This window comes from Strix aluco, chromosome 3, assembly GCF_031877795.1.
Source record: "Strix aluco isolate bStrAlu1 chromosome 3, bStrAlu1.hap1, whole genome shotgun sequence".
Lineage (NCBI taxonomy): Eukaryota > Metazoa > Chordata > Aves > Strigiformes > Strigidae > Strix > Strix aluco.
The window spans coordinates 86,703,764-86,730,613 of record NC_133933.1 but is presented as its reverse complement, the minus strand read 5'-3'; the positions used below and the strand labels follow the sequence as shown (position 1 = coordinate 86,730,613).

The 26,850-nt window shown below is 40.2% G+C and overlaps 2 protein-coding genes and 1 long non-coding RNA gene across 14 annotated transcripts in view; 1 reads left to right on the top strand and 2 right to left on the bottom strand.

The window, feature by feature from the left end:
- The window catches only part of PNISR (PNN interacting serine and arginine rich protein), a 30,073-nt gene extending 16,462 nt beyond the window's left edge, over positions 1-13,611 (bottom strand). The window contains exons 1-3 of one of the 8 annotated variants that reach the window (XM_074819486.1): positions 13,502-13,595; positions 8,840-8,916; positions 530-648 (exon numbers count right to left, since the gene is read on the bottom strand). In XM_074819486.1, the coding sequence (XP_074675587.1) occupies positions 530-617 (88 nt within the window). In that variant the 5' untranslated portion in view covers positions 618-648; positions 8,840-8,916; positions 13,502-13,595. Of the gene's footprint in view, positions 1-529; positions 9,155-13,501 lie in introns of all 8 variants that reach the window. The other 7 variants (XM_074819481.1, XM_074819482.1, XM_074819485.1 and 4 more) reach the window with 7 other exon arrangements.
- Positions 13,612-17,836: 4,225 nt separating this feature from the next.
- On the top strand, positions 17,837-25,061 carry LOC141921219 (uncharacterized). Its single transcript, XR_012622586.1, has 3 exons — positions 17,837-18,634; positions 23,053-23,129; positions 24,897-25,061. It is a non-coding gene; the product is annotated as an uncharacterized LOC141921219 (long non-coding RNA).
- Positions 19,818-26,850, bottom strand: part of USP45 (ubiquitin specific peptidase 45) — a 56,134-nt gene continuing 49,101 nt past the window's right edge. For 4 of the 5 annotated variants that reach the window (XM_074819487.1, XM_074819488.1, XM_074819489.1 and 1 more), the window contains 5 exons: positions 25,055-25,724; positions 23,286-23,383; positions 22,833-22,919; positions 22,218-22,371; positions 19,818-21,021 (listed from right to left, as the gene is read on the bottom strand). In XM_074819487.1, coding sequence (XP_074675588.1) covers positions 20,888-21,021; positions 22,218-22,371; positions 22,833-22,919; positions 23,286-23,383; positions 25,055-25,724 — 1,143 coding nt within the window. In that variant the 3' untranslated portion in view covers positions 19,818-20,887. The remainder of the gene's footprint in view (positions 21,022-22,217; positions 22,372-22,832; positions 22,920-23,285; positions 23,384-25,054; positions 25,725-26,850) is intronic. The other variant, XM_074819490.1, reaches the window with a different exon arrangement.

Below are 26,850 nucleotides of genomic sequence, written 5' to 3'. Positions count from 1 at the left end.
TAAGGTAAATTATGTTCTACTGTTTAAAGTGGGGTTTTTTTTGGTGGGGAAACAAAATCCAAACGAGAGATCATGAGCATCACTGCTGTAACCTAAACTGAATATCATACTAATCTTACAGTGACAGTTTTTCTGTGTGTACATCTGCATTAGTACTTCTGCCACACAGGCACTCAATAAACAGCAGATTTTTCTTAAATAAATGATTCAGCTTGGCTAAGAACTGGCAGGAATACAGATTCTGCAAAAGTACACGAGATCTAAATGCTGATCTCTATGATTGGTAAAATGTTGATAATTTGTCCAGGATAACTCAGGTTGCTCGCCTGTGTTTTGCATATTAAATATTAACTATGTCAAAACATTTGGAATCTATGTATGTTTTCTATTTTTTCTAGTTGTTCAGTATTATCTTGAGAGCAGCTATAAAAAAGCAACTATCAGTCATGCTCTGTAACAAAGGTTCAAAAATTCAAATGACAACAGATTTGAAAAAAAAAAAAATCCACAAAGCTTTCTATATACTTACTTGGATCTTGCTGGTGCTGAAATGACTGCATCCACTGCTGTTGGTTCAAAGGCCATTGCTGCCAAGGTTGTCCACCTTGATCCCACATCTTTTAAGTCTTTATATAGTCTATATTTCAACTAAAAATAATAGTTGTATGTTTAAATAGATGCCCATGAAATATCACATAACTGAAACTTACATAACTGCAGATATAGTTAAGCCTTGCAAAGCAAGCTGAAGCAATGCTGGCTTAATATTTTAAGCTGGAGGAAATGGTTCATCCTTTAGAGTAATATCTGAAAATATTACTGTAAGACTTCAGAAGCCTAGTAAGCTTTCTCTGTATTTTCGCAAAAAAATTAACTACAAAATGACGTTCAAGGAGAGAGAGACAAGTTTGTAAGACAAGAACTCATCTGACAATAAATGCAATTTAAAGTAAGTCAAAATATAAAAGACATTACTTAAATTATATCCTTGCCTGTTTCTTAGGGAAAAGATGTGTATTTTTCTACACAAGTGTCATGCAAGGCTGTTAAGCGAGACAAAGGAAAGTCACTAAATGGTAAAACACATCGTTAATGATTGCACTGGAGAACTGCACAGGTACAAGATGGTGTCCACATGCATTTTATGCATTGTACAGGCTCATTAAAATTTCTAAATAATATATGCCTTCAAACCTGAGAAAGAGAAAAAAACAAATCACTGCGTAACTGCACATTTACCACATGGTCCCTTAAAATCACGAGAAAACTTTTTTGGTGCTGTGGTGTATATCCTCACTGAGCAGGCAGCAGCAGCCCTAGGACCTGATGGCACGGGAGCTCCACACCTGCTTCAAGTGAAGCTCCAGGACCAGCTTTGCAAGAATTTGATGAGGCACAGCAGCCTGCCAGGTAGCTATGCTTGTAATGGCATACCAGTTCCTTCCGGGCATTTGTACCTCCCGCATACACCTAGCCTGCTACACACGGAGGACCAGAGAGCAGCCACCTACACTGCTCCAAACAGCTTTTTTCAAAGACAAAGCCTGGGCACAGTTTTGGGAACACCACTCCAGGAACTGTTCCCAAACATCAGTATGGGTAAGACTGCACTGAGTGTGACTCCCTCTGTCCTACCCAGCCTGTAAACAACTTCTCAACAAGCTTTCCACCCTCAATTAATATATCCTCACACCACTCAACACACAATCCTTGATTTCATACCATAAAAACATCACCCACGTAGGCTGTTTCAAACACTCCAAACTTAAAAGAAACAGAGAAAAATTCATTCCCTGAGGTCACAGGAGCAGCACACAAGACCTTGTCACAGCCAAGCGCGATACAGAATAGATGAACACAGCCTGTCTGCTTCAGAGGAAACTAGCTCAAAGCAGGCGGTGCCACCCGGGTGGCCACCCAGAAACGTAACCGCAACCGTGCTTTACTGAGCAGGACACACGCAGCCCCACAGACAGAGCCGGCTTTCAGCAGACAGAAGAAGAGCAATTAGAGTGGATCCTGCTTGCAAAGGGATCTCGTGCTTAGTGCTTACATGTTCATACAAATAATTGCATGACTGCATAGGAAGAGAGCATCACACTACAAAAATGCACAAGAGAAAAAAGCTGTACATAACATCGTGGGGTGTCGAGTCATGCAGAGATGAATGCAAGCTTGTATTTTGCATACTTCTGTCAAATTTTATTTTCAATCAAAAAAACCATAATCACCTCTGTTTTGAGGCCACTTACATTCAAGCCAATACAAAAATTACATGTGTAAGGTTTGGAAAAATTCAGTTGCAAATACCTTTTTGGGGGGGCTTTAAACAAGACCAGATCAATTTTGGGAACAGGGAGGAGTACTGGGCAAGACCTATGTTACTATTTTCCCTGTCTTTTCTTGCCAAATTAAGTAGGGGTTTTCTTCCATTTCGATGATATCTTTACAATAGCTGAAGACAGTGTCATTTTTTTGCCTTTTAACATTTTGATCTGTATCTAGGAAATTAACTTTCCTACACCAGCAGTTAAGTGTAAGAATGGCTAATAATGCACTTAATGCAACATTTAAGCTGGCCCTGCCATACCCAGCTGAGTATTCATACATACGTATTTCATACACTAAGTATGAAGAAGTAACCTCACATACTATTTTCTCCCTAAAGTAAGAAGGAGGTAACTGTTTCTTCCTCCACTCAGTTCATCTTTCCATCCAGAACCCAAATTCTTACAATTGTCAAAATAAACTTGTTTACATCTTAAAAGTTGTAACAATTGTGGTTCAAGATAACCACTAGCCTTCAAAGCACTTCACAGCCTCATGGTGCTGCTCCCTTTGTTTTCAGCAGTTAAATCACACTAGCAATAATAATATATTTCAGTAATTCGGGTAGCATTTTTACCTAAATACATAATGCCTTGGAAAAAGTTTGTGACATTTCACTAAAATAAACGCAGCAGAAGATTTAGAAGATTAAATTGCTTCACCAATAATATAACATGCAGGTTTGCACATAACTGAATGCCAAAAAAAATCAAATTTTCAAACAGTTAAAGAAATATCAATTTCTCTTATGAAAGTGTAACAATATTAAGAGCACCTCTAAAAATTCAATTGAATTGGAACCTCCTACACACAGCTTTTACTTGATTGGATCAGATGAGATTTTTTTTTTTCTGGACTGGCTATATCTCTGTCCTAAAATCTTGGACACGCCAGATTTTTTTTTACGTGTTCCAGCTAACACAATTGGCTTGTAATAAACTTTTGTACCTGTTAAAATGCTTATCAGTTATCTGTTTCTCACGGATTCTGCACTGAAGAGGATGTTTTGTATTCTAGCCTTTTTTTCTTTATTCTCAGGCCTTGATCCTCACTAACTGAAGCACTAGTTTGGAGCGTTATGAAGGTCTAAGGTAACAAATGCCTCCAGATCTCCTCTGAATAACCTGCCCCTGAGACAGGAACTACCTTACTATTATATAAGGTGTTCAAAGAAATTAATTCCACATTTTTTTGTGGGGGAGATAAATTATTCTGCAGCTGTATCCACTGGCATCTGAAAAGGTGACCAAGAGACACAGAAGACAGGCAGTGACTGCAGGCAGCAGCAACAGCATTTGTTCCCCGCCTGGCTTCCCTCTCAGCAAGTTATCATGCCCTAGGACACCGAGGCCAAGTCCGCACTCCTACGGGAAGTGGTGCCGAAGGACTTCACCATCTCCCCATTAGAGAGCAGCACTGACCCAGGGCACCTAGCACTCCTCTGGGCTGCTCCCAAGCACGTTTCAGGTGTCAGCACGGACCCGGGACCCAGTGGGCAGTTAGGACATGTCCATTCTGGTTTAGAAGGTCAGAGACTTTCATTCAGTGCCAGCTGGCTTCAGAGCCTGAGTAAAACACACGGTCAGGTTTTAGTTGTTAGCATACATAGCTGCTTCTCCATCACTCTGCAATATAATATGGCCTAGAGTCTTCAACTTTCCCCAGAGAGATTATTTTACCTTATTATTGCTATTTTGGGGAGAGAAATCAGGTGGGGAAGTGCAAAGCAAGAGGTCAAGACAGGGAGTTGATTTCTATTTTGATGCACAACAGTATGACAAGACAGCAACAACTGTGTAAAACCTTGAAGAACTTCAACATTTTATTAATTCAATTTATGCCATCCAGAACAGACTGATTAAAAATCACTGCCATTTGAAACTGCTAATTTTAGTTTGTGAACTGTATTTGAAAGCTTTTAATTCTGTATTGCATTAGTACTTTCAATGTTTTCCTGAAGAAACGTTGATTTTCATAGGTTGGCAACTATAAAATATGCTAGCTTTCAAGTACACAGATTTATTACCAAATTCAGTGTAAAAACTAATCAGAAATGTGTACTACACAAGTACTTAAGCAATTACATCACTTCATGTAACTGTATATGCAAAAGCCCTTTTTCAAATATCATGTGAATATTGGCCAAACCTCTTTCTAATTTTCTATTTATTTCAATTTGTCTTTGTCGTTGTGCTATATTTTGGACAGAAACAGGAATAGGATATGGAAGAAACAAAAATAGCATCTTAAAATGTTTGTAAAACTAACCTTAAGGTATACTGGCTAGAAGAGAAGACAACATGTATTCAAATTCTTTTAGAATTGAAAAATAAATGATGTGTTTTAGAGCCAGTGAACAGAAGAGGTCTGTTCTAAGGCCTCCATCTATATGGTGACCTGAAACAGCAGGACACCATCACTTTCTGAGAAACAGACTTCCCTGCTTTTTTGCTCCCCAGTTGGTTTCCTGCACTTTTTCCAAGTCTTCACAAACTGGTATAAGGTAAACATGAAAAAGGTACTTGCTGTAAAATTTTCTCACTTATTACAGGGAGGCTACAGGCTTTTAAAGGTGGTTTATTGTCTTCACAAATTGTTTTGCTAAGCACTGCAGTGTTTAATGGTTTCATCTGCTTTTAAGTTTCTGAGGCAAAGTGGCTTTAGCTCTTCATTTTGAGTCATCATATTCTAAAAGATAACTAAATAAATGTTCTATACAGACACATCTATTAAATTACATGCACACAGACCATTTGATGTTATTCTTTTCTATATAAAAGTAACGTAACTTTGTATATTGCTGTGAAACTTTACTGAGAAGAGTATATAAGAACTTTTCAACAGAATTCCAAATATTGTCCCATCAGACATCACTGACATTTTCCTTTGCTAGTGATGCTATTTTAAATACGTCAAGAATAAAAACAGACGGAGGCAAGTCTTACAATAATGAACAAACCAGAAGTGAGAGATAGCAAAACAACGCTTTTGAACCTCAGTGCTATGAAATGGAAAGGGCACAATCTACTTCTAACAGAACTCACAAAACACAGCAAAGAAAACATAGCCTGTTCTCAGTAATTTTAAATTTACTGCAAGGGATTCACCCCCAATACAGGTGGGGGGGATGGAGGGAGAGGAGCCAAACCCAAAACCGGCAAACAACACCCCTTTCCCACCAAATCAGTAACTTAAAGGCTTGGAACAGCTGAAACCTCTTGTACTAATGTATGTGACAAGAAGCAAACATTTTCCTGGGACTCATCAAGTAGTAATAATGGAGAAAAAAGAATCAAAGTCCTCTCCCATCTAATTAAAATCTGCACTGCCAACACTAACTTAGGATGCTGCCACATGAATTATAGAGTTTTAATTTCTTACCAAGTTCCCAAATCAGCATCACCTGAAGGAAAGAGTCTTCACCTAACACAATGGACAGCTCTATGCCTACCTCCCACTAGTGACACAAGGCCAAATACACAGCAGAGCATCCAAATCACAGTGAAACAAGCTTTGTTTTCCACTGAAAGGGAGCGCAGGGAGGGGGGGATGAATAGTGGCTAAAATCTACTAAACTCAAACATTAGCAAGACACTTACTAACAGAAGGGTACATCAACTGAGAAGACATTAAAACACTGGTTCCGATGTCACCAGTGTGTACAACAGGTTTTGAAAAGCAAACAGGTTCAAAGAACGGATCCATTTTACAGGTACCTACTTGCAAAGGAAAATGCAGATACCACCCTCCCTTATGACGATGGGTTAAGGTTCTTTTACTTAGCTGTTCTACCCTCCAATTCAATTGGATATAGCTTCTCTGCTTTCTCTCTCCCCCAACCAACACGAATAAACAAAAGAACATTTACTGGTGCTTCAAGAGCCGATCCCTGATGTCAGATCACACAACGGGAACCTGAATCTATTAAAAATCTGTTTACCAATGAAGAAACAGAAGCCAATTCAGGATTCTTTTTGTTTTATACAGAAACACAGTCACATGGGAAAAACACCCTGTCAATTCACATTTCATTTCAGTTACATGTACTTAACAGATTATGAAAAGTTAATGCGGTATCTCAAAATTCTGCTTGAATTTTTAAGAGCAGACATGTTCTGAAATATGTTCTGCTGTATGTTTAAAAAAGATTCCTATTCAAAGGCTGGATCTACTGGAACTTTATTTAATGGCAGGATCTGCTGAAGCTTTATTATAGCAAATTACTGGCACTAAAACATGCCACCTTTGAAAGGATTGCTGGTGAAAGCTCCCCTGCTGGTGATAAAAGCTGACATAGTGGCATAGATAGGACTTACCTTGATCCCCAGCAGACAGCAACCTCTGAGAGCCAAAGGCACCCAGAAGAATTTAAAGTTGGTGTCAAACTCTCTACTATACTTTAGTATTTCACCCAACAAAAAGCTAGGTTAAGACAGAGAAAGAACAGATATTTTAAAAGGCACCTTTCCACTCCTTTCCTTGATTGTGATGTGCATCTCGGCTACAGATCACACCTCAGTGTTAACCTGTCCTTTTAGGCAAGAGGCATCTCCTTCAATCTGCCTATGTGTCCACAAAGTAAAATATTTCCCAATATGGTTGTATGATGTGTCCAGACACACCACACACACTGAAAAGTATACAAGTAGAAGCTACTTACCAGTAACCAGAGTTTTGAATGATAATTTGTATGTTCACCTTTCACTCTGAGAGACTCCCCCCAGCACTCTCCACAAAACAGTTACCTTGAACCAAATTACAGACTTTCACACCGATGGGAATGTCACCCGGTCAAGTAGAGCATGGTTTCCTGACCATTTCACAACGGCACAGTGCTTGCTGAAGGCCCCCGTAGTTAAGTTGCCCACTAACGTCAAAGATGGGCCCCCATTTTTAGGAAAGGCCCCCAACAGAACTTGAGCTCTAATGGACTCAGTCAGATTCCTCAGACAACTCTACATCAACAGGTTCATAGTGTAAGCTCATAAAATCTATTATCCAGTTCAACAGCACTTGTGCGGAGGTAACTATGCTCAGACCTCTCTACAACAGAGGAGCAGTTTTAGGGAGTGAGGCTCAGTCCTGCCAATGTCAAAAGACAAAGCCCACTTGTCATCCTGGAAATGCTATCTTCTTACATGCCTTATGACATTGGCTGCAGCAGAACTGAAAAATATCAAGAAATTTCCCCTGGAAAGATAAGTAAGACCTGCCCCTAAATAAAATTTAGTAGATCTAATGGATAATCTGAATTGCTCCAATTCATGCAGATAGTCCTAGACAAGAAGCACAGAGACTTACAAAGTTAGCTCAGCTCCAGAAAAGCATCAGGAAGATAACTAACCATACCTAGTTGGCCAGATGAGTACATTTAGCAGACTCTTTCTTGCTCCTTCTAAGAACCTCCCGTCATTGTGACTATATATTTCTCCCCCAGTATGAACGTCACACACCCTCCGAACTACGCAAAACACCTTACATATCAACAGCTTTTGGAGAAAAGATCTGGAGATTCTGAATGGCTTGTCCCAGGAAATCCACGGAAGTGAAATACCTTGGCAATGAAAAACAAGTATTCTTTGGAAGATTAAATTAAATAGGATATTTGTTAGAAGCAAGATTACCTCAACTCCAAGAAATCAGGAGACAGCCTAGGACCCAGGCTGTCCCTAGGAGGAAAGTAGCAGGTACCTTCTGCTGTATCATGAGCTGAAGAGATCAAGGTTAGGAACTCCTACATCAGACATCAACATCATTTGACCAGATCTCCAGGACACAGTCTGGCAGTCTGGTTTATTCAACCCTGTAGACAGGTAGACTAATGACATGATTCTGGAGCCTACAGAAGCAGAGCCAATAATCAAGCGCTTTCTGACGCAGAAGAGAGGCTGTTGCATCACCTTTCTGATAATGTTACTCATCATCCCTGAACAGCAGGTCCATGCGTGACGTGAGATGGCCTGACAAGTTTTACTTGTGATCTGAACTCTAATACATGGCTGCAGAAGTTCTTCTGGTGACTAAAGATCTTGTCTTGCAGGCCTTCCAAACAGACATTGCCTTTTAGCAAAGAAGTACCCATTATCTAAATAAACAAAGAAGCTGAAACTGCAGTCCATCATGCATACTTTGGAAATCCCTACACAGCTAGTCTTTGGATTCTACAGCTTAAAGTTTACTCTTTTTGATATTCCATTCATAGGTCAGGTATCTAGGTAGAAAACCAGATATTCCATCTCCTCTAAGATAGCCTGTCATTGCAGCCATTACTTTTTTACTATCTTTAGGTCTACAGAGTAGCTGAAGGAAAGGACCCCAAAAGGTAGGAATCCTGGTTTGTAATAAACCGCAAGTACTGTTTTTGAAACAAATTACTACTAAATAATCAGTGTCGTTAGCTAGGTAATCTTTCTGCATGAGCTCAAGGCAACACAACCAGCAAAAGCACATCAGTCTCTACTTGATGCTCTTTGTGGAATTCCTGGGCTGCAGGGGGTCATCCACGTCACACCTTGAGAAGCATCCCAAAAGCATCCTCTGTGGGCAGAGCTTCTCTGTCTCATATAGGCTTAGGCTCTGGAGATGGACCTAAAGGAAAATGGAGACGTCTCAGAAGCAGAGGTCCTTGAAATCAACAGTCTGATCTCTTGATCTTTTGTGTGAGTGCCTTGTTCCAACGTAAGGTCTTTTCCTTTCATTCAAGGTAGTTGATACTGACTCTGAAGTTTTGGCACAGTGACTGAAGGTTTATGGTGAATTTTCATGTTGAATTTTGTGGAACCATTCAGTTGCAAACAGGAAAAATCTAACCATGCATTCACAATACCTGGAGCAAAGCAGTTGGTAGAAAGACAGGAATCAGACCAATGACACCAAGAGTTCAAGCTGAAGTGTTGCTTGAGAGCTGTTTTCCCCCCTCCCCCACCCCCTTTCTCCCACTATGCTATTACTTCATCAGCTTCATGAGATCATAGACATCACTGATGAGCCTGGAAGGACTAGTGGATAAATACTCTAGGGATACAACCCCAACAGTTCCCATGTTTCTCCCAAGGAATTACATGGCAGCTCATCCACGGTATTACTGCCATCCAACCAAGCTGGCATCCAAAGTCAATAAAGGACACAGACTGCATAAACTCCAAGAAAATCTATCTCAATGTACTCCAAACTGGAAGGAAATGTAGACTGAGCACTTCTTTCATGACTGTGTCACTGGATTAAAGAATACCTTACTGTAAGAATCTGTACACAACAGGTGTAACTGAAAAGAGATATGCAAAGGAAAAATGGCCTTGCACACCTGAAGGAGGAGCCCCTCTACCAAGAAGAGGAATTTAATGCAGAAGGGGTACCAGAATCATCAGCTGATGGCCTTAATGTGGGAGACCCAGGTAAGTCAGAACTACTGTACAGGTGGAAAGATCTGGGAACATGAAAAAGCACTGCACCCTATGCACCCACGTAGGAATAAACTCTAGGAGTCACTACAGAAGGGCTGCAGACACACATTCACTCAGAGTCAGAACAAATGCATACCATCACTCAGACAAAAACATACCAGCTTCCATTTTATTTGGGAAAATGAATATTTACTACTATATTATACTCAGCTGCTGATTAGAAAATTAAACATTTATGGCATGAGTTAAGTTTGCAATAGATCAGAAAAAAAAAGTTACAATAACTATCTTGACTGCTACTCTGTTTCACCCATCCCACTTTCAGTTAGCCAAAGACTTCTATACATCACCTACAGCATCACCCTAAGTAGTTGTAGGCATTTAATGCCCAGACACTACGCATCTTTTCTCCTCCTGAGAACCAGAAGCTATACCAATGTGCCTGCTGGAATCTATTAGAAAGATGTCCAGTCAAAAAAAGTGTAAAATCCTTCCAGCCCATTTACAATTGTGTATCACTAAAATGCTGGAAGACAACTTCAGTTACTCTAATGCATTTTTTAACATCAGAACAATTCTTTCTCAGATTGAAGAATAGAGGCTTTCCAAATGCATAACCAAGATCCAAAATACAGAACCAGAAAAAGAACTGAAGAAAACAGCTTGTTCGGTATCTACAAAGTTTTGCAGAACCTGGTTCACACGTCAGCATGTCTGACTAATATTTACAGTACTACTAAGATGAAGTAGGCTTGAACAAAGGCCAAATTAAAAAAAAAAAAAGAGTACTATGAAAACTTCTTCAGTGAGTCATTCAAGCAGTGTAGCTTCCAAGGTCTGTTATTTTAAACTTAAATCGACATACCCACTGAGCTGAAGCCAACCCTTTTAAAAGAACAAAAAGATCAGATATTGGTAACTCAGGTATCACTTACTTACTTTTTGTATTTTGACGATATAAGAACAAACGTATGCTTTGATTATCATAAAACACCAAAATCACTACTAAAACATTTACTATGACGGAAACATCATAGTAACTTAAGTAGGTTGAGTCAAAACTCTACTGCGTTTGGAGGAAAAAAAAAAAAGTCAATCTGATTATTTTTTGCACATATCATTCCACTAGAAGACCTGATACTAGATTTTCAATTAGCCATGTAACACAGCATTTTTCTTGAAGTCAACTGTCCATCTGCAACTTCCTCCTTCATGAACATGCTCTGCACAAAAAATGGTAGTACCAATAACTAAATAAACAAACAACTATTCCTCACTGGTCATGAGCAGATATTGCCCTCAATGAAAAATACAGTTATTACTTAAGGAAGACAAATCAGCCAGTGATGAAAGTAAGACCATTTAATAACACCTACCCACAGTACTATTTGTTGCCATGTACCTCAGTCATGAAAAGAAGGGAGACTGGACACTCTAGTCTCCATAGTATCTTTGCATAATCCTGTGCCTAACTGAAAATCAAACATGGTTAAGACTCTTCTCTACCCTTACAGGTTATATGGCAAGTTGTCCACTAAAAAATCGTGGAACTGTGCTAAATTTGTGGACTTTTCAGCCCTGCAATACCTCTGAGCCCAAAAGTGGAGAAACTACTCTTTCAGAGCAGGAGTTTGCATGTCACGTGTGACAAAGACAATACAGGAAGTCTCATAATGGCATAATAGCGGAGATGACACAAGGTTTGCTGCTGCCCCAGACAAATTGGAAATCAGTATGCTGTCTTCTGATTTGTCACTGAATTGCCATTGATGCTAGCGACTTGTCCCTGGACAAAGCTGAGGCTCCTAGTTACCCCTGTGTTCTACAATCAGCCACTGCATCTGTCACCTCCACAAGGCGTACCATCTCTCAGGGCAGCCTGATTTTAGAATTCAAAAGGGGTTTCTTACTCCTACACACGATACAACTATTCAGCTGGACTGGACTGTTATTTGTAATCCTCTCTTTGTAAAATGATGCGTGAATATTGTCTGCTGGCAGACATGCCTTATGCTTTGAAGATTGCCATTTCTCATCTTTAAAAGGTAACTGATCCTTTGCCTTAAAACAAATCCTTTAGAGCATCCCTTGCCCCCTGCATCCCACACCTTTCAATGAAGATTATTCACATACAAACATTTACAGGTATGATGTAAGAGAAGAAAACAACCACCACCAAGGTGGCTGAATGCTCTGTAATTTGTTTCAGAAACTCGGTAAATTTCAGCTGGGGTAGCACATCATAGAATCATCCAATGGTCTGGGTTGGAAGGGACCTTAAAGTTCACCTAGTTCCAACCCCCGACCATGGGCAGGGACACCTTCCACTAGACCAGGTCACTCAAAGCCCCATCCAACCTGGCCTTGAACACTTCCAGGGAGGGGGCAGCCACAGCTTCTCTGGGCAACCTGTTCCTGTGTCTCACCACCCTCACAGTAAAGAATTTCTTCTTTATGTCTAATCGAGATCTATCCTCTTTCAGTTTAGAAGTGTTGCCCTTATCCTGTTACTACAGGCCCTGGTAGCAAGTCTTTCTCCATCTTTCTTATAAGCACTCTTTCTATAACAAAAGGCTGCAGTAAGGTTTCCCTGCAGCCTTCTCTTCTCCATGCTGAATAACCCCAACTCTCTCAGCCTTTCTTTGCAGGAGAGGTGTTCCAACCCTCTGACCACTTCTGTGGCCCCATCCTTAGCTATAAAGCCTAGCACATCCCATCCAAGTTTAGTTCAACACTGAACTTTGTGGGATTGTCTAAAAAAGTACTGGGAATCTGTGTGGATAAGTGCTTAATGCAAAAAGGCTTGGAAACCTGTGGTCTGTTTAAGGATCCATTTAGAAACATCCTGCATTTGCCAAGGTACTAAACCAGGCTCAGGTATCCTACAAATGTTGCTGTGTGCGATTATATTGTTAATTTTAGTTCTCTGGAGCCCTCCAGTGGAACAAACTCGTGAGAATAGCCACGAAAGCCATGAAACAGCACAAATACTCCACAAAGACATTTTATCTGCAGGAGCCAGGCTGTTGACCCAGTCAACTACCAAGTGCACGTGTTGCCGCCTAACTAGGTTACTGGCTAAATCAGTAGATATTCTCCCCTGCGCGCCGAGGGGCGTTGCTTCACCAGCCACGGGCAGCATTCCTCCGGCACGTCCAGGGCCGGCTGCGCGCTCCCCCCGCCGGCCTGCTTACGTGCGCTCCGCTCCTCACGGGCCTCTCCCGGTCACCCCGCCGGACCAACGGCGCCCGCGGCGGCTTCACCCCCGGCGGCTTCACCCCCGGCAGAGGCGGCGCCGGGCGGCCCCGGGCCCCCCGCGCGGCCCTGGGGCATGCGCACTGCCAGGTAACGGGACCCGTCCCCGGCGGCCAGCGGGGACCCCCCGGCGGGGCGGCGGCGCATGCGCGCTGGAGGGGGCGGGGGGCGGGGGACACGGACACGGGGTCCCGAGGGATCCCCGGCCCCGGCCGCCCCTCGTCCCCCCGCGCCCCCGCCGCGCATGCGCAGCGGGCCAGCCGGGCGGCGGGGGAGGGCGAGGAGCTCGAGTCTTCCCTTCTCGTCCGGGCCGGCGGTTTCCGCTGGCGGCAGCGCAGCGCCGCCGGCTCCTCGCGCCCGGCGAGGAGCTGCCGCCACGGCGCGCGGCACCCGCCGACACCTCCCGGCGGGGCTGGGGGAGGAGGAGGAGGAGGAGCGAAGGGGAAGATCGGGTCAGCTCGACACCCGCCGGCCCCCCGGGAGCGCTGGCGAGCGCAACCTGCCCCGCTACTTACACTCTCCCCCGCCTCCCGCTGCAGGCGTTGCCGCTACTACCGCTCCGCGGCCGCTTTCTCCCCTCTTTCGCTCCTCGTCTTCACGAACAAGACAATATGGCGCCTACTGGCGCTCACCCGGAAGTAAAACGCGTCATGGTCTTGACCCTTGCCTGGAACACACGAACGCCTCTCACCGCCATCTTTGCTAAGGGCTTGTGGGCGGGCGGGCGGCGCCTCCCCCCGTCCCGCGGCGGGAAGCGGCCGGCCGCGGGCAACGCCACGCCGCCGCCATCTTAACTGTGGGCAGCCACACAAGTTCCTGTCGCTCGCCGCTCTCCATGGCAGCCGCGACGGGGGAGGAAGGCGGGGCCGCTCTCCTGCCAGCCTCCCCCTGCGCGGGGAGACGGACCCCGCCCCGACAACGGCCGCCGCTGAGGGGCGCCGGGGCCCCGCACGGCCCGGCGGCCGTGGGCCGCCGGCGAGGCCGCACCGGGAGGGCCCTCACTCGGCCCACATCACCTTGTCAGCGCAGGACCCCCCCGAGGCCTCCCGCGGCCGGGCTGCGGGGCGCCGCCGGGCTGGAGCGTAGTTGGGAGCGGTGGGAAGCAACCGGGATTCCCCTTCCCGCCTACGTGCATTAGTGTGAGGAGACCCATGGGAAGCTCGTCCGCTCTGTGGCCTCCGCAGGTAACTGCTAGTCAGAGAGCATGATCGATGGTTCCAGTGCGGGGCGTGGAGTCTACGTGGAGAAGTTTATAAAGCTTCTTCATTAAGTCGATGTAACTCTGGGCATGGAAATATATAAGTAACTTACATGTTGCACAGCTGCAGGGTGTCAGCATTCTAAGTAAGGTCAGTGTATGCCTATCTGGAGCAGGACAATTCTTTAAGTGGTTTATTCAGAATATCCAAATTAACTTTTAAGTTATCATGAGATTTACCTTGAAATTATAATTGTATTTTAATGTATGAAGATAAACCAAAATCATCCTTGGTAAATAGTGCTTGTTGTATCAACATTGGGGTTGATTCTGTAGGCAAGGACTTAGTGGTTGCATTGCTTTTTTGTGGAACAGAGATTTGCATTAGCTAGCACATTACTTATCGCTGTGATCACTGCCTTTCCTTCCTTTAGCATCATCTGCCTAAATGCCTAAAACATCCCTAATCTCTAATTATTGGATAAAGCAACATTAATACCCACATGGAATACCAAAATAAATTAACTTTATTAAATCTATAGAAAATTGAAAGCTTCAAGAAACTTGTGCTTCACTTCGTGCAATGATTTCATTGTAAGATTTGTTGGTGGCACTTACACTACTATTACTGTTGACTGAAGTGTTCTAGATTTTCCCTTTGTGTCACAAGGAATGGCTGGGCCGAGAATGCTTTCCGTGGATAGAGGTGTTCTGGAAGTTTTAAGTCTGTCCAGCGTCAACTGACACACACCTGGAAGCCTGAAGTGGTACTTCTGGATGGGCAAGCTTTAAGCTGACACTGAAACTGGGGATTTGAGGGGAACCCACTCTTGTTCCTGGTTTTATCACAGAATTACAGAACTCCGTTCTTGTAAAGGGAACAAACTGTCTCTTAATCTATGACCTATGTCACATGTTAATGCGGGAGAAATAAGTGGTGTAGCTCAAGTGTTCAAAGATATGGACTCATCTCTGGGTAGCTTTTCCAAGTGCAGTGAAGTTGTGACACAAGATGAAAGGAAAAATATTCTCTCTTTAGCTGGGAAAAAAGTGGAAGCATTGTGAACTCAATTGTACAGCATACAGCTTATATTTAGGCAGTATAGTTCTCCAAATGCTCGGATGTTTTATTTATACATTTGTTAAATAATATATAGCATGGATGAAAAGACAAAATGAATAGAAGACAAATAGCGGTTTTATTCTGAGAAACTTGTTAAAGCACCTAGGATAGATTGGAAAACTGACTGGACTTGTTTTTTAAATGGTCCATGTATAAGGCCCTGTTTACTTAATAATATTTGGAATTAGACATCTACAAAGCAAGTGTACAATGTATCAGTACTGCAGTAAAATTCTAAAAATATTATGTAAATATCTGCAGAGTAGACTATTAGTTCAAACAGATTGAAAAAAGTAAATGAATGAAAACAAGGTGAAATTTTTAACATGCTTGATTTATTGCTCACAAGTATTGAGGATTCAGGAACAGGGTTTTTTTGATTACTTGGATTGACTTTTGTATAAGTGCAAGCACATGTGAACATATCGGGGATTTTACCCATGCATAAATGACAGCAGAATCAGAACTCAACTTAGTGAAATGGCTAAATAGGGAATGGCTGCCATTGACATCGTGGTTTCATTACAGAGTTCGCTGTAACGATCACCAGGTTACACAGCTCAAAACCAAAAAACTAACCTAGGAAAGCAATAAGTGTTATGAAGTCATAAACCTACTCAGCATAAATGCCTGTCTGTTTTCTTTTATAAGCAGAACTGCAGCTTTATATTTTGTACTAGAAAAATATTGGAAGCTTCAATAGATGCAAGAAACATTCTTGACATTTAAAAATAGTTTTTCTGCTAATATCAGTGAAGACAGAAGTATTTATAACTTGGTATACATTCTATTTATATAAAGTAGTCTTAAAGTAGTTACAATGCATTGCAATTGTTTTATTACAACAAATAAATTCACTTAGACTTTTTATGTAGTGTTGTGCAAAGGAAGTGTTTTGACTTGCACTAACAAACTTCTGTCTGAAAATATATTTTATAATCTGTTTACAAAAAAAATAGACTTTGAATCATTTTGACTAATCACTTTCCTCCTGTTTCTGCAGTTTATTTATAAACCAACGGGCAAGGTACAAACAGCTAAAACAGCTCGCAAAATGACATCCTAAGACACAGTAAATAGATATAGAAGCAAAAATAATCCATTCTAAAATAATTAGACTGAAATGATTCTACTGAAAATTAGTGGCATCTCTTCCACGTAGATCTATAAATCTTTGTACATATGCAAAAAAGTTTCCAGATGATGAAAACTGAGGAGCATAAATGTTTTGTTTAATCAGGGCTGCTGTGAAGCTGTTTTGTGAAGTATGCTATCACTTTTTAATTAAAACTGGATTTGCTAATTTTTGCTAATATTAGAGCTGTATTCAAATGCTTTTTGTTCCCATTTTAATACATCTTAAAGTTTCTCCTCAAGAAATTATTCCTTTCCAAATCTTTGTTACTAATATGTTCAAATAAGATTTTTTTATAATGGGTTGAGAATGTAGATGCATTAATTTAATGTCCCTTTATGATTCAGTTTGTGTTAGTATAAAAAAGTCCAAAGAGAAGCAAATGGTGAAGACATTTCAGCCTTTTAACGAATTTATATACCACTCTCACCTGCTACCACTTGAAATCCATAAGCAAGGGTGCTTCACTGATACACACAGAGGGGCAAAAAGGAATGGGGGGGGAAGGTTTGGCAGACTGCATGGATTTCGTTTTCTAAACAAAGATGATTACAGTGCGTATATTGTGGGCAGAGAAGTTTAGGGTTGGTTTGTTTGTTTTTCCGTCACCACTAACTATTTGTAGTCCTCTCTTAGGAGAACAGACTTACACAAACATGACGTCTGTAGATGTATTGGTGTAGATAGGTTAGTACACTAAATCACGTCCCCATCACTCTTTGCCTTATTTAGCAAAAATGGTATATAAATCCAAAGATAGCAAAGCGCTTTCTGAGGAGAAAGACTCTATAATTTGGACTAACTCCTTAGCTGATACAGCCATCTTTGATACCTCCACTCTGGGGAGATTTTTGTAGGGGGTTCCAGCTGCCCACATGCAAATCAAGTACTTCTCATAAATTATGTTTACTTACTGAAGAGTGAGGAACTATTTACTTTGCTTTCCATCTCATTGTTTTAAAGGCATTGTCTTGTGACTGGTCAGCAGAGGGCTGCTCAGGAGTCACAGCTTTTCTCAGATACCTGCAGGTAGAGCCAGTGTGGTAGGGAGAGGCAAGACCGTAGTTACAGTAGCTCTTCCAGTAAGAGTTTTGCTAGTTCATGGAATGCAAGTGATGGGACTAGGAAACATTATGGTATGGTTCAGGATCGATGAAAGAGAAGACATTGACACAGAGGCTTATGGAGACCCCAAAAACATAAAGGATAGATGAGGCTGATGAAGAAAACAGTGGTGTCCTTGAGAGAACAGAAGGGTGGGACAAAGAGAAAGCCATTTCTAAGCTATTCCACATGAAGTAGGCTACTGCACTTCCTCAGTGTGGGGGGGACACCACAAAGGTACGGTGTGGCTCTACAAAGAGTAGATGCTGTAGGCCTGAAAATATTTTTGGTCTGGTAACAGAAGATATTTTAAGGAGAGTCTTAAACTTCAGAGCCCTTGAGTTAAATTCTGAAAACACCGCTTTTTAAATAGTGTGCACATAGCTGGCAATTGCAGGAAACTGAGACTTTGCAAATAGCCTCTACAATCATGTTTAACATTTTAGCAAATACAGGATGTAAACCTGTTTTCCTGGAACGTTCTGACCTCTTGCAATCCTGATAAGGAACTATAACAAGTCTTCAATATGCATATTTATGTACAATCACTTGGGTGGAGCCAAATTTTGCCACAAGCCCCCCCCCCCCCATCTTAAAGGACACACCAAGTGTGACTTGCATCTAAAATTGTGTATGACATCTCATGTTAGTCATCATTTCTTCATTCTAAAGCCATAACCTCACCTCACCATAACCTGCCCTCATTTTTAGAGAATGTTTCCTTCTATAATATTTTCATACCTGTTCCTGACTCTGAACTTAGTGGAGTTGCTGCTAACACTGTTTTTCATTTCAACTCAGGAAGCCTCATCCAGGAGCAACAGTGATGGCTATCATCTCAGATAGAGGCATTGACTTTTTTTCATGCCATTTTCTCTCCATGTTCTATAAAACAACTTAATAGCAAGGAAATGTTTCCTGGCTGTTAATGGGGAAATAATCCTGCCAGCATCTTTCATGGCATCCTAGTCAGTATGTCCACTTGGGAAGATTTCAGCGGTCCAAACAGTGCGTGAACTCCAGTTAAAGAGAAGTGAAGACCACCTCAGGAGTTTCCTGAAAACAGCATTAAAATTAAGAAATAACAGGTTAAGAACCTTGTCCTGTTTCTCTCCTAGTTTTGTACTCTAGGGAGGTAGTTCTAGGCTAAAAAGTAGGAGATTAATATAGGTACTTAGGTACAGTAGTTTTACAGAAGTCAGCGAAACTAGGAACTTCACGCTTTAAAGTCTGTCTGCTTTAAGGTGGATGAAATACACGCCATCTGTGGTCTCCTAGCAAGATTGTGTCACAGAAGTGAAACTTAGTTGGTATTTGCTGTGACTCTTGCCCAGAACTAACCTCGAGTTTTGATCAGCTATATACACACATGGGAAGATGTGTGTAAGTAGATGAAGGGTATGGGAAAAATAAGGAGGTAAAAGAAAATTAACATTTTAACTAGTCCAAATATGATTTTTTTTTCTTTCTTTTTTAGTGTAGACTTAGGTTAAGATGTGTTTAGTTGGAATACAGATGGCTAAAGCTGACTGCTTGCTTTCTCTGAGTTTTACTACTTTTGGGTAGACTTGAGACAATTTTAATCTGTGCAGGGAAAATGATTGTGTTGCCCAAAATGCATAGCTTAACTTTGACCTAAACAGAGGAGTTTTCCTTTGGAAAATAAAACCCTGTGCAACCAGGGGCTCATTTTGTTATGACAATCAGTATGGCCTAACAATCTTTAGTGCCTGCACAAGTGTGTACAAGTAATGTGGCTATAAAATATACCTCAGCAGTTTGAGCAAATGCCGCTGTGGCAGTTTTTGCTATTTTCTTACGAAAAAGAGTAAATGCAGGTGGGATGAAGCTCTGAAGCAGAACTAGAGAACAGAAAAGTCATGCAAGTAGGTATGACAAGACATGATAGAGATAGTAATAGGGACAGCATGTTTTTTCACGAGAAAAAAAAAAATCCATAAATGAAAACAGCAAGCAGAAATAAACATAATGTTTTCTCTACCAAAGAGCAAGTTGGACAGGATGGAACTGTTACATAAGTAGTTTGTATTGAAGTAACTGCTTATTAAATAAACTAATTGCCACATACCTTCAAAGTAGTCATCAGATTTTGACCTTAAAATATATCTATTACTCTCTGGAATGGAAATGAGAAATTACCAAAAGAAGTAACAACTCAAAACAGGGCAGTCAAACAGGAAACAGAAACAAGTTCTGCCACTACGGTAACTGCTGTCCTCCGCTGGTGACAAAGGGAAGTCCAGACATGTATCAGAGGGCAAAAATCATCATTTACTGTCCAACTCACACACACAGTGCAAAAATAATTTATAGTTTATTACTCCTGTGAGAAAAGTATTTGGGAACAGATAAACAAATTCATGTTTAGAACTGAAAGTAACAGAATTACCCAGTTACACTTAAACCCCATACATATTCATACACAAGCTTATATGCTGTACATTGTCATAATTATGAAGTTGAAAATTTACTAAATACAGAAGTATTTGCAATTCTCTTTGCTAGTAGGTAAAATGACAATATATATTGATGGATTTATGGTGTGCATATATATATACATACACACACACGTCCCTATATATATATCAAGAGGATATACATATGCACACCAAGTATATATTTATATTGAAACAGCAGTACATTGCTATACCAGTGCCAGCTGGAGACAGCTGAAAGGGTACTGGGTATCTGAGGACCCACTGTCACTTTGTAGAAGCCATGTTTTCCCAATCTGTTCCCAGCACTATCAGGAAAGTGCACTGCAGCACTACCCAGAGACAGCTGTTGTTACTCCATTCTGGAAGCACCATGCTTTCCAATTACTACATGTGGAAGCAACACGATTTGACAGGTTCTTGTTTGCAGAAATCTTAACAGGTGACATCCAATCCAGTGATGGGAAGGATCTGGACTAGATCACAAAAAGTCAAAATACTTTATATTTTTACTGTACACTAGCAAATCCAGGCACTTAACGCTATCAGTATTTTTATTCTCAACTGTTCTAGAACTATGGATGAAAGCTTATCTTTATTAAAATCAAAAACAAACTTTCCATAGACCTCAGTAGAATAGGACATCATCTTACATTCTAACGGTACTGTATTTTAATGAATCCAGGAATTTTAAATGTTTGGCAAAGTGCGTACTTTAAGAGAACCATTCAGATATTTATAATAGCTTGACTGAACTTCAGAGTCAACATATGATAAATTCTCTACAAGATAAAGGCACAATATTTACAGGTACTCTTACCACTGCAGCTTTAAATAGGATAAACTAAGTAACCACTACCATATTTTAAATTAAACTGTTGAGAATTAAAGTAATAATCTTTCATAAAAAAGTAGATACGCTTGTGCATTTAGTACTCTTGATTCTGGAACCATCTGAACATGGGCATCACTAACATACACCCATTGTCCTCCTGATGCTCCCATGGCTTCTTTTAAACCTGAAATGCAAAAGCAAAAGAAGTTGTTTCTTCTCTTTCACATCACCATCAAACAAATATAGCGATATTTCAAAAAGCAAGAGAAGCTTCTAACCCACAAGGATAACTCATGACTTATACTGGACTGCATCTTTGTAGTTTGAAATTTACATGTCAAAGAGTACCATAAGAGAAACTGGTGGAAGACAGTGCTTACAGATGCACACTGCCATCACTTTTTTCATATTTTTTCAAAAAGACATGTCAAGTACAGCTTGTGGAGTTCTAATAGTAAGTTATACTAGCACACAACCAGTTCTGACATAGAAAAAAAATATTTCAAAAGCTGACCAGTGTGAAATTAAGAACACAAAAAGATCTAATCTGTTCTAATAATCATTGCAAGGGAAGTGTAAAACTGACGGTTCCGTTTCAAAAATAATACAAAAAACTGTCCTTCTGGGAAACGAGCTTCGAATGCACAGTGGTACTACACAGGATGGACAGGATACTGCTTGATTCTCACTCCCCCGATGAAGGGAAATGGTAAATATATTTACCTTGGTCTAACAGCTCAACATTCTTGCCTCCACATATCATTCACTAACAGATTCTATCCTAGAATCTTATTTCATTCTGCATATCCAAAACATATTAATAAGAACGAGTGTGCTGTTCTCAAAATACCAACAGAAACCCTACAGCAAGCCTTGTACCCTCCATGAAAAAATTCCTTGCTGTTCCCATTAAACCAGAGTATTCCAGATTTTTAAGCATTAAAAAAATTTCCTGTCCTAAGATACATAAAATGTTCAAATACACAGAAAATTCAATTTAAATTGTCATGGATTCAGCCTGTTGTACTAGAACATTTTCAAATACCAACTATGCCAAATAATTACATTTACCAGGCACAATTATTCATCTGGACATATTATTTTGACTAGGAAAGGGAAGAGACGCTTCCATCAATTCTCTGTTTAACAACTGAACCAAAATTCCATTATCACTCAGCTCTGTGTGGGGTTAATACAGAAGTAGGTCATGTACCGGGTGTAACAGGAAGAAAAGAGAATTTATTTATGTGGCCCTAAAAATAACAGAATATTCTGAGCTAAAACAATTATTTGCCATAAATCCCCTTCCAGATAAGGAGCTGTAGCCAGTGGTTGCTTTTGGTTTTACTCACAGAGAAAGGAGGCTCTGTTTGTACATACCCAGAACATTTTTAGCAGTAGAAATATGCTCTACTAGTTTCTTGGAGGGTGTCCTGACTTTCACATATGCCGCATAATGACCACCTCTCATTGACCCACTGTGCTCCACTATTCCGTAAAGACTATATAGCACTCTTGTACCATCCATAACATTCTGCATTCCCAGAAACACAGAAAACAAAGATAAATTATTTCATGATTAATTTTACAGATAACTAGCTATCAACAGTATCACTTTAAAAGAAGCAGACAGACATCTACAGCATTTCCAGTGGTGAAATACATCTATTAAAAATACTCAATAGTCTGTTAATTGAATTTAGTTACCATGGAAGCAGCAATATTTGTCCTTAATGCTGTTAGACACACTTAACACCATGAGGGCACCATAGCCTAACTAATACTAGTTAACATCCATGATATTCTTGATATGAATGGCATTTCAATTAGTTACAATTCTTATCTTGGAATACTCCTTGAAAACATTCATTCTATAATTTCTCTAGTAAAGGAAGGAATCATCATCATCTTCATCATCATCATCAATCCAGTTTAACTTGTGCTCAGGACAACAATTTCTGAAGTACAATAAAAATAAAGATTTGAAATGTGTACCTTGCAAGATGCAGCACAAAATGGTGCTAAGTCTAAAATCAGTGGGAAATCCACGTGCCTATTTACTTTCCGTAGACTCAAACCAGCCTTCAAAAGAAAAGAAAAGACTGTAAAATAAATATTTTTACTAGGAAGCTAAGGTGTATTACTATACTAATAAAATAAACCAAGAATAAGATTGTAACCGATTTAAACATTCTTTGTTGTGTTTTCAATACAGTGCCTGCTGCACATAAGCATGATGGACACGTAAGAGGTTTCCCTGGATACATCTGAATGGCTAAATGCATTCTGAAGGTATTAGACAGTCAAAAAAACATAAGCATGTTTCAAATAGTGATTCTACCGGTTCTCCATAAAAAAGGGGAAATTTCGGTATGCACAACGACACTTAAAGAACTGCTCATACACCAGTGAGGCAGAGGAATATACAAGAGAGTTTTGGCCTTTTACCTGGTGAAATCTTTTCAAGTGGAGAATAAGAATAGCAGGAACTGAAGAAATCAGCAGCTGTTTCCGAGCATTTGTGTAGACACCTTCCATTTTCTTTTCTGTATGAGTATCAAAATAATTTGTAAAGTGAAGGCAGTCATACAGAATTTAAGTATTTTTAAACATCTGACAGAATAGATCTATGTTGCAATTATTTTTTACATGTTATATAAAATGCAAGGGAAATTTTGTGGAGTAACAAGAATATTTTCTCATTTTTCTAGTTTTTAAATAAACATAATCTGCCAAATCTGAGCATTATTTTAGCTCATCCTGTGTAAATCAGATCAAAAGTTGGAAACATGAACACTATCTAGGTCAGCTTGCACACTGAGATACCTACATTGTCTGTTACTATAGCACCCAACTTTCCTGTTAAAACCATTTCACCTGAAATAAATGGATGATCACTGGAACAAGAAATGGAAGGCACAGGTCTCTTTATGCTGATGTCCTAACCACTAAGATAGAGATTCATTTTCCATTCTTCAGTTCTTTCTGAATGACTACATACTTGGTGCTTATTTAAAATAGAGATCTGAGGGGGGGTGTCTACTTCAGGATGCCTCATAACCTGCTGGCTTGAGCACACAGGACTGGGATATGTGGACTACAGTCCCCCTTACAGTGCAGAGGGAATTGAACCCAGGGGTCTTACCAAAAGTAGCTTAGTGGTTAGCTATACAGTAAAAGGAAACATGCCACCAGCATTTTTTTCACTGAAAAAATTAATTAATATACTGGTTTATGCATGTCCAAAGGAACATATTTCTTTTGAGGGAGAATGGAACATTTAATGTAAAAGTAGGTGACTTCTTAAACCTTTTGTTTTAGAAGAAAAAAAATTACTAATGATTAGTTGTGAACTGATTTTCCTTTTCCATTTTTCACTGTCCCCATGGAACCAAAATATTATTTATATAGCACTTACTCTCAGTTCAATAATGATAAATTAATGATGATAAAATTCTATTTCAATTTCTCTCAATTTACTCATGCTTAAATTGCTATGTCTCCAGATATCTAGAAGTGGACAGCAAATGGGCAACTTTTTGTTACTAAGACCTCCCTTTGTGTTTTATTTACAAATAATCATAAGAGCTTAATTTTTTACCCTTCTGAATTACTACACATCAAAAAAATTCTCCAGTCCTTTTTAAGGGTTTATTTTTCATTATATTTAAATTGGTTTTCTTACTCAGTGAACACTAATGGTCTGCTTGGGCTATTACAAACATCAAGGAAAACACTGTCACAAGAAGGTAGTTCTCTCATCTCCATTCTTACAAATATTTGTAAGGTTTTTTTGCCCCTCTTACATACTTAATTACAGTACTTCCCTGAGGATGTAAGTTGTTCGAGATGAATATTACAGCATTTATTTCAAAGTTTCTAGGATTGTAAAGAACAGAAACAGCCGCAAAGATTAGTATCGAATGATGTGCCTATTCAGTTTATGATCATCTTTAAATTACTTATCTTGGATAAAATAAAAGAAAATATGCAAAATAAATTCTCAGTTACATCTACGATTATGTCCTAATATAAAATTTAGTCTTGTTGCCCTCACAGGATGAAGTTTTAAGTTGTTACAAGCAAGTTCTGCTTGGAGAGACATTTTCCGTTTAGCCACAAGGGGGAGGCCCATGCTGGCGCAAGGAAACAGCAGCGAGCGCTCAGGTTTGAAGAGGCAATTTTGTAAAGCGTCCAGACAGATAGAAGGGCTTTACCTGTGGAGTTGGTTTTCTTCTGATACTTTTGTTTCCTTTCTGTGCAGCTCTCACATAAAAGCTTGTTGTTCCCCATTAGGAGCTCTACAGAGGTGAACTGGTAAAGGCAGGACTGAACAGAACATTCCTTTGAGCTTGTTGTGTAGCTTTGGGAAAGTGTCTGGAAAGCATTTTGAGGGGTTTGGGACAGCAAGGATTTGTCTACTGAGAACATGGAATTATTCGATAAACCTAACACTGGATCTCCACGGCTCGATTTTTTATCTTCATTTAGAGTATCACAGAAGCTGAGTTTGGATATGGCACTGGAAATCATCTCTTCATTACTGTCACTTGGTTTGTTGTGTGGCATTTTAACATTTATGTGGTTGACGTGCAAACCAGACATGTTGCTGGACGGGCTGAAAGCTGTTTGCTTGGAAGCACTTTCACTTTCTGAGGCTTCACTGTCTGCATCAAAGCTGCTTTCAGAGCGGCTGGCTTCCTTCTCACTGCCGTCCGTCTGACTTCCATTTACAGCCGAGTCAGCAGTTGCATCTTTGGGGTACAGGACACCAGAGCTACCTTCCAGCTCAGGCTTTTTGGTTTTTTTCTGCATGATAACAGGACTTCTTTCTTCTTCATTCAAGGAAGCTTTTCTGGCAAGCCGTCTCTCCTGGTTCAGTTGATTCTGTAAATTATGGCATTATTATTTCAGTGATATACGGGAGAAACAGAAAACAGATCTGTGATCTAATGTAGCTTTTGAAACATGACAAATTCAAAGCAAATTAAACCTATTATTTTATATTCTCCCATCTCTCACATGTTTAATCTAGTTGATTTCCTTAAGATCTTTTTAAACCAATTTGGATTAGAAACCTATACCCCAGTCAGCTAAGAGCATTATACTTACTGTGAGAGCAATACTTCCCCCAACTAATTACATTCACTTTGTGACAGCTGTGGATGGCACATTTGAAGTGGTATTCACTTAATCTAACTTAAGCTTCTAAAAGGCTCTCATGTTTAAGCTAGTCCCCTAGCCTCCCATCAGAGGCCTTAGCTGACGTGAAGCTCCAGAAGAAAATTCAACTCACCTTGTAGGCACTTGTCTTAGAATTAAATAAAGCATCCCTAATAGTATCTTTACTAATTTGTATATTATCTGAAGTTGATTTTTTTTAAAATCAAGACTCCAAGAAGAAAAAAAAAACTTTGCTGCCACAGAAAACTAGTGCTGTAGATTAAAAAAACCCACAAAGCTCTGTAATTTTAGGTGATTTATAAACATTTGTGATTATTTTGTTTCTTTCTCTTGTTTGTATCTCTTTCCAGAGAAGTATCTCTTTCCAAAAGAAATAAGCAACCTTCCTTCCCCTTTGCTTTTTCCTTTATCTGAGTTGGATCAAAATTCCAGTGATGCCAGTAGGAATCCTTCCATTCACCTCAACCATTTGAGTCTTAGTCTCCTGTAAAAATCAGTGTCTGCACCTTCTTTCCATCCTTTCCTTTGTTTCTACTACATGTCCTTTTCCTACTTCTGTCTCATTCTCTTCCTCTATCAGTCTTTTATATAGTTATTCTGCTACATTTTTTCTTCACACATATTTAGTGTGTTAGGACCTAATTCAGGAGAGTTTTTATGGTCCCCAACTGGGCACAGACCCTTTCAGTAGGACTCAGATACCAGGTACAAGAATCTAAAATTGACATGACCTCATAACCTGTAGTCTAGGCGTGTTCCTAAACTAAGGCTCATAATTCCCTGTGAGCATCAGGAGCCCTGCACTTGCATCTTCCACTTCCTGGCATTA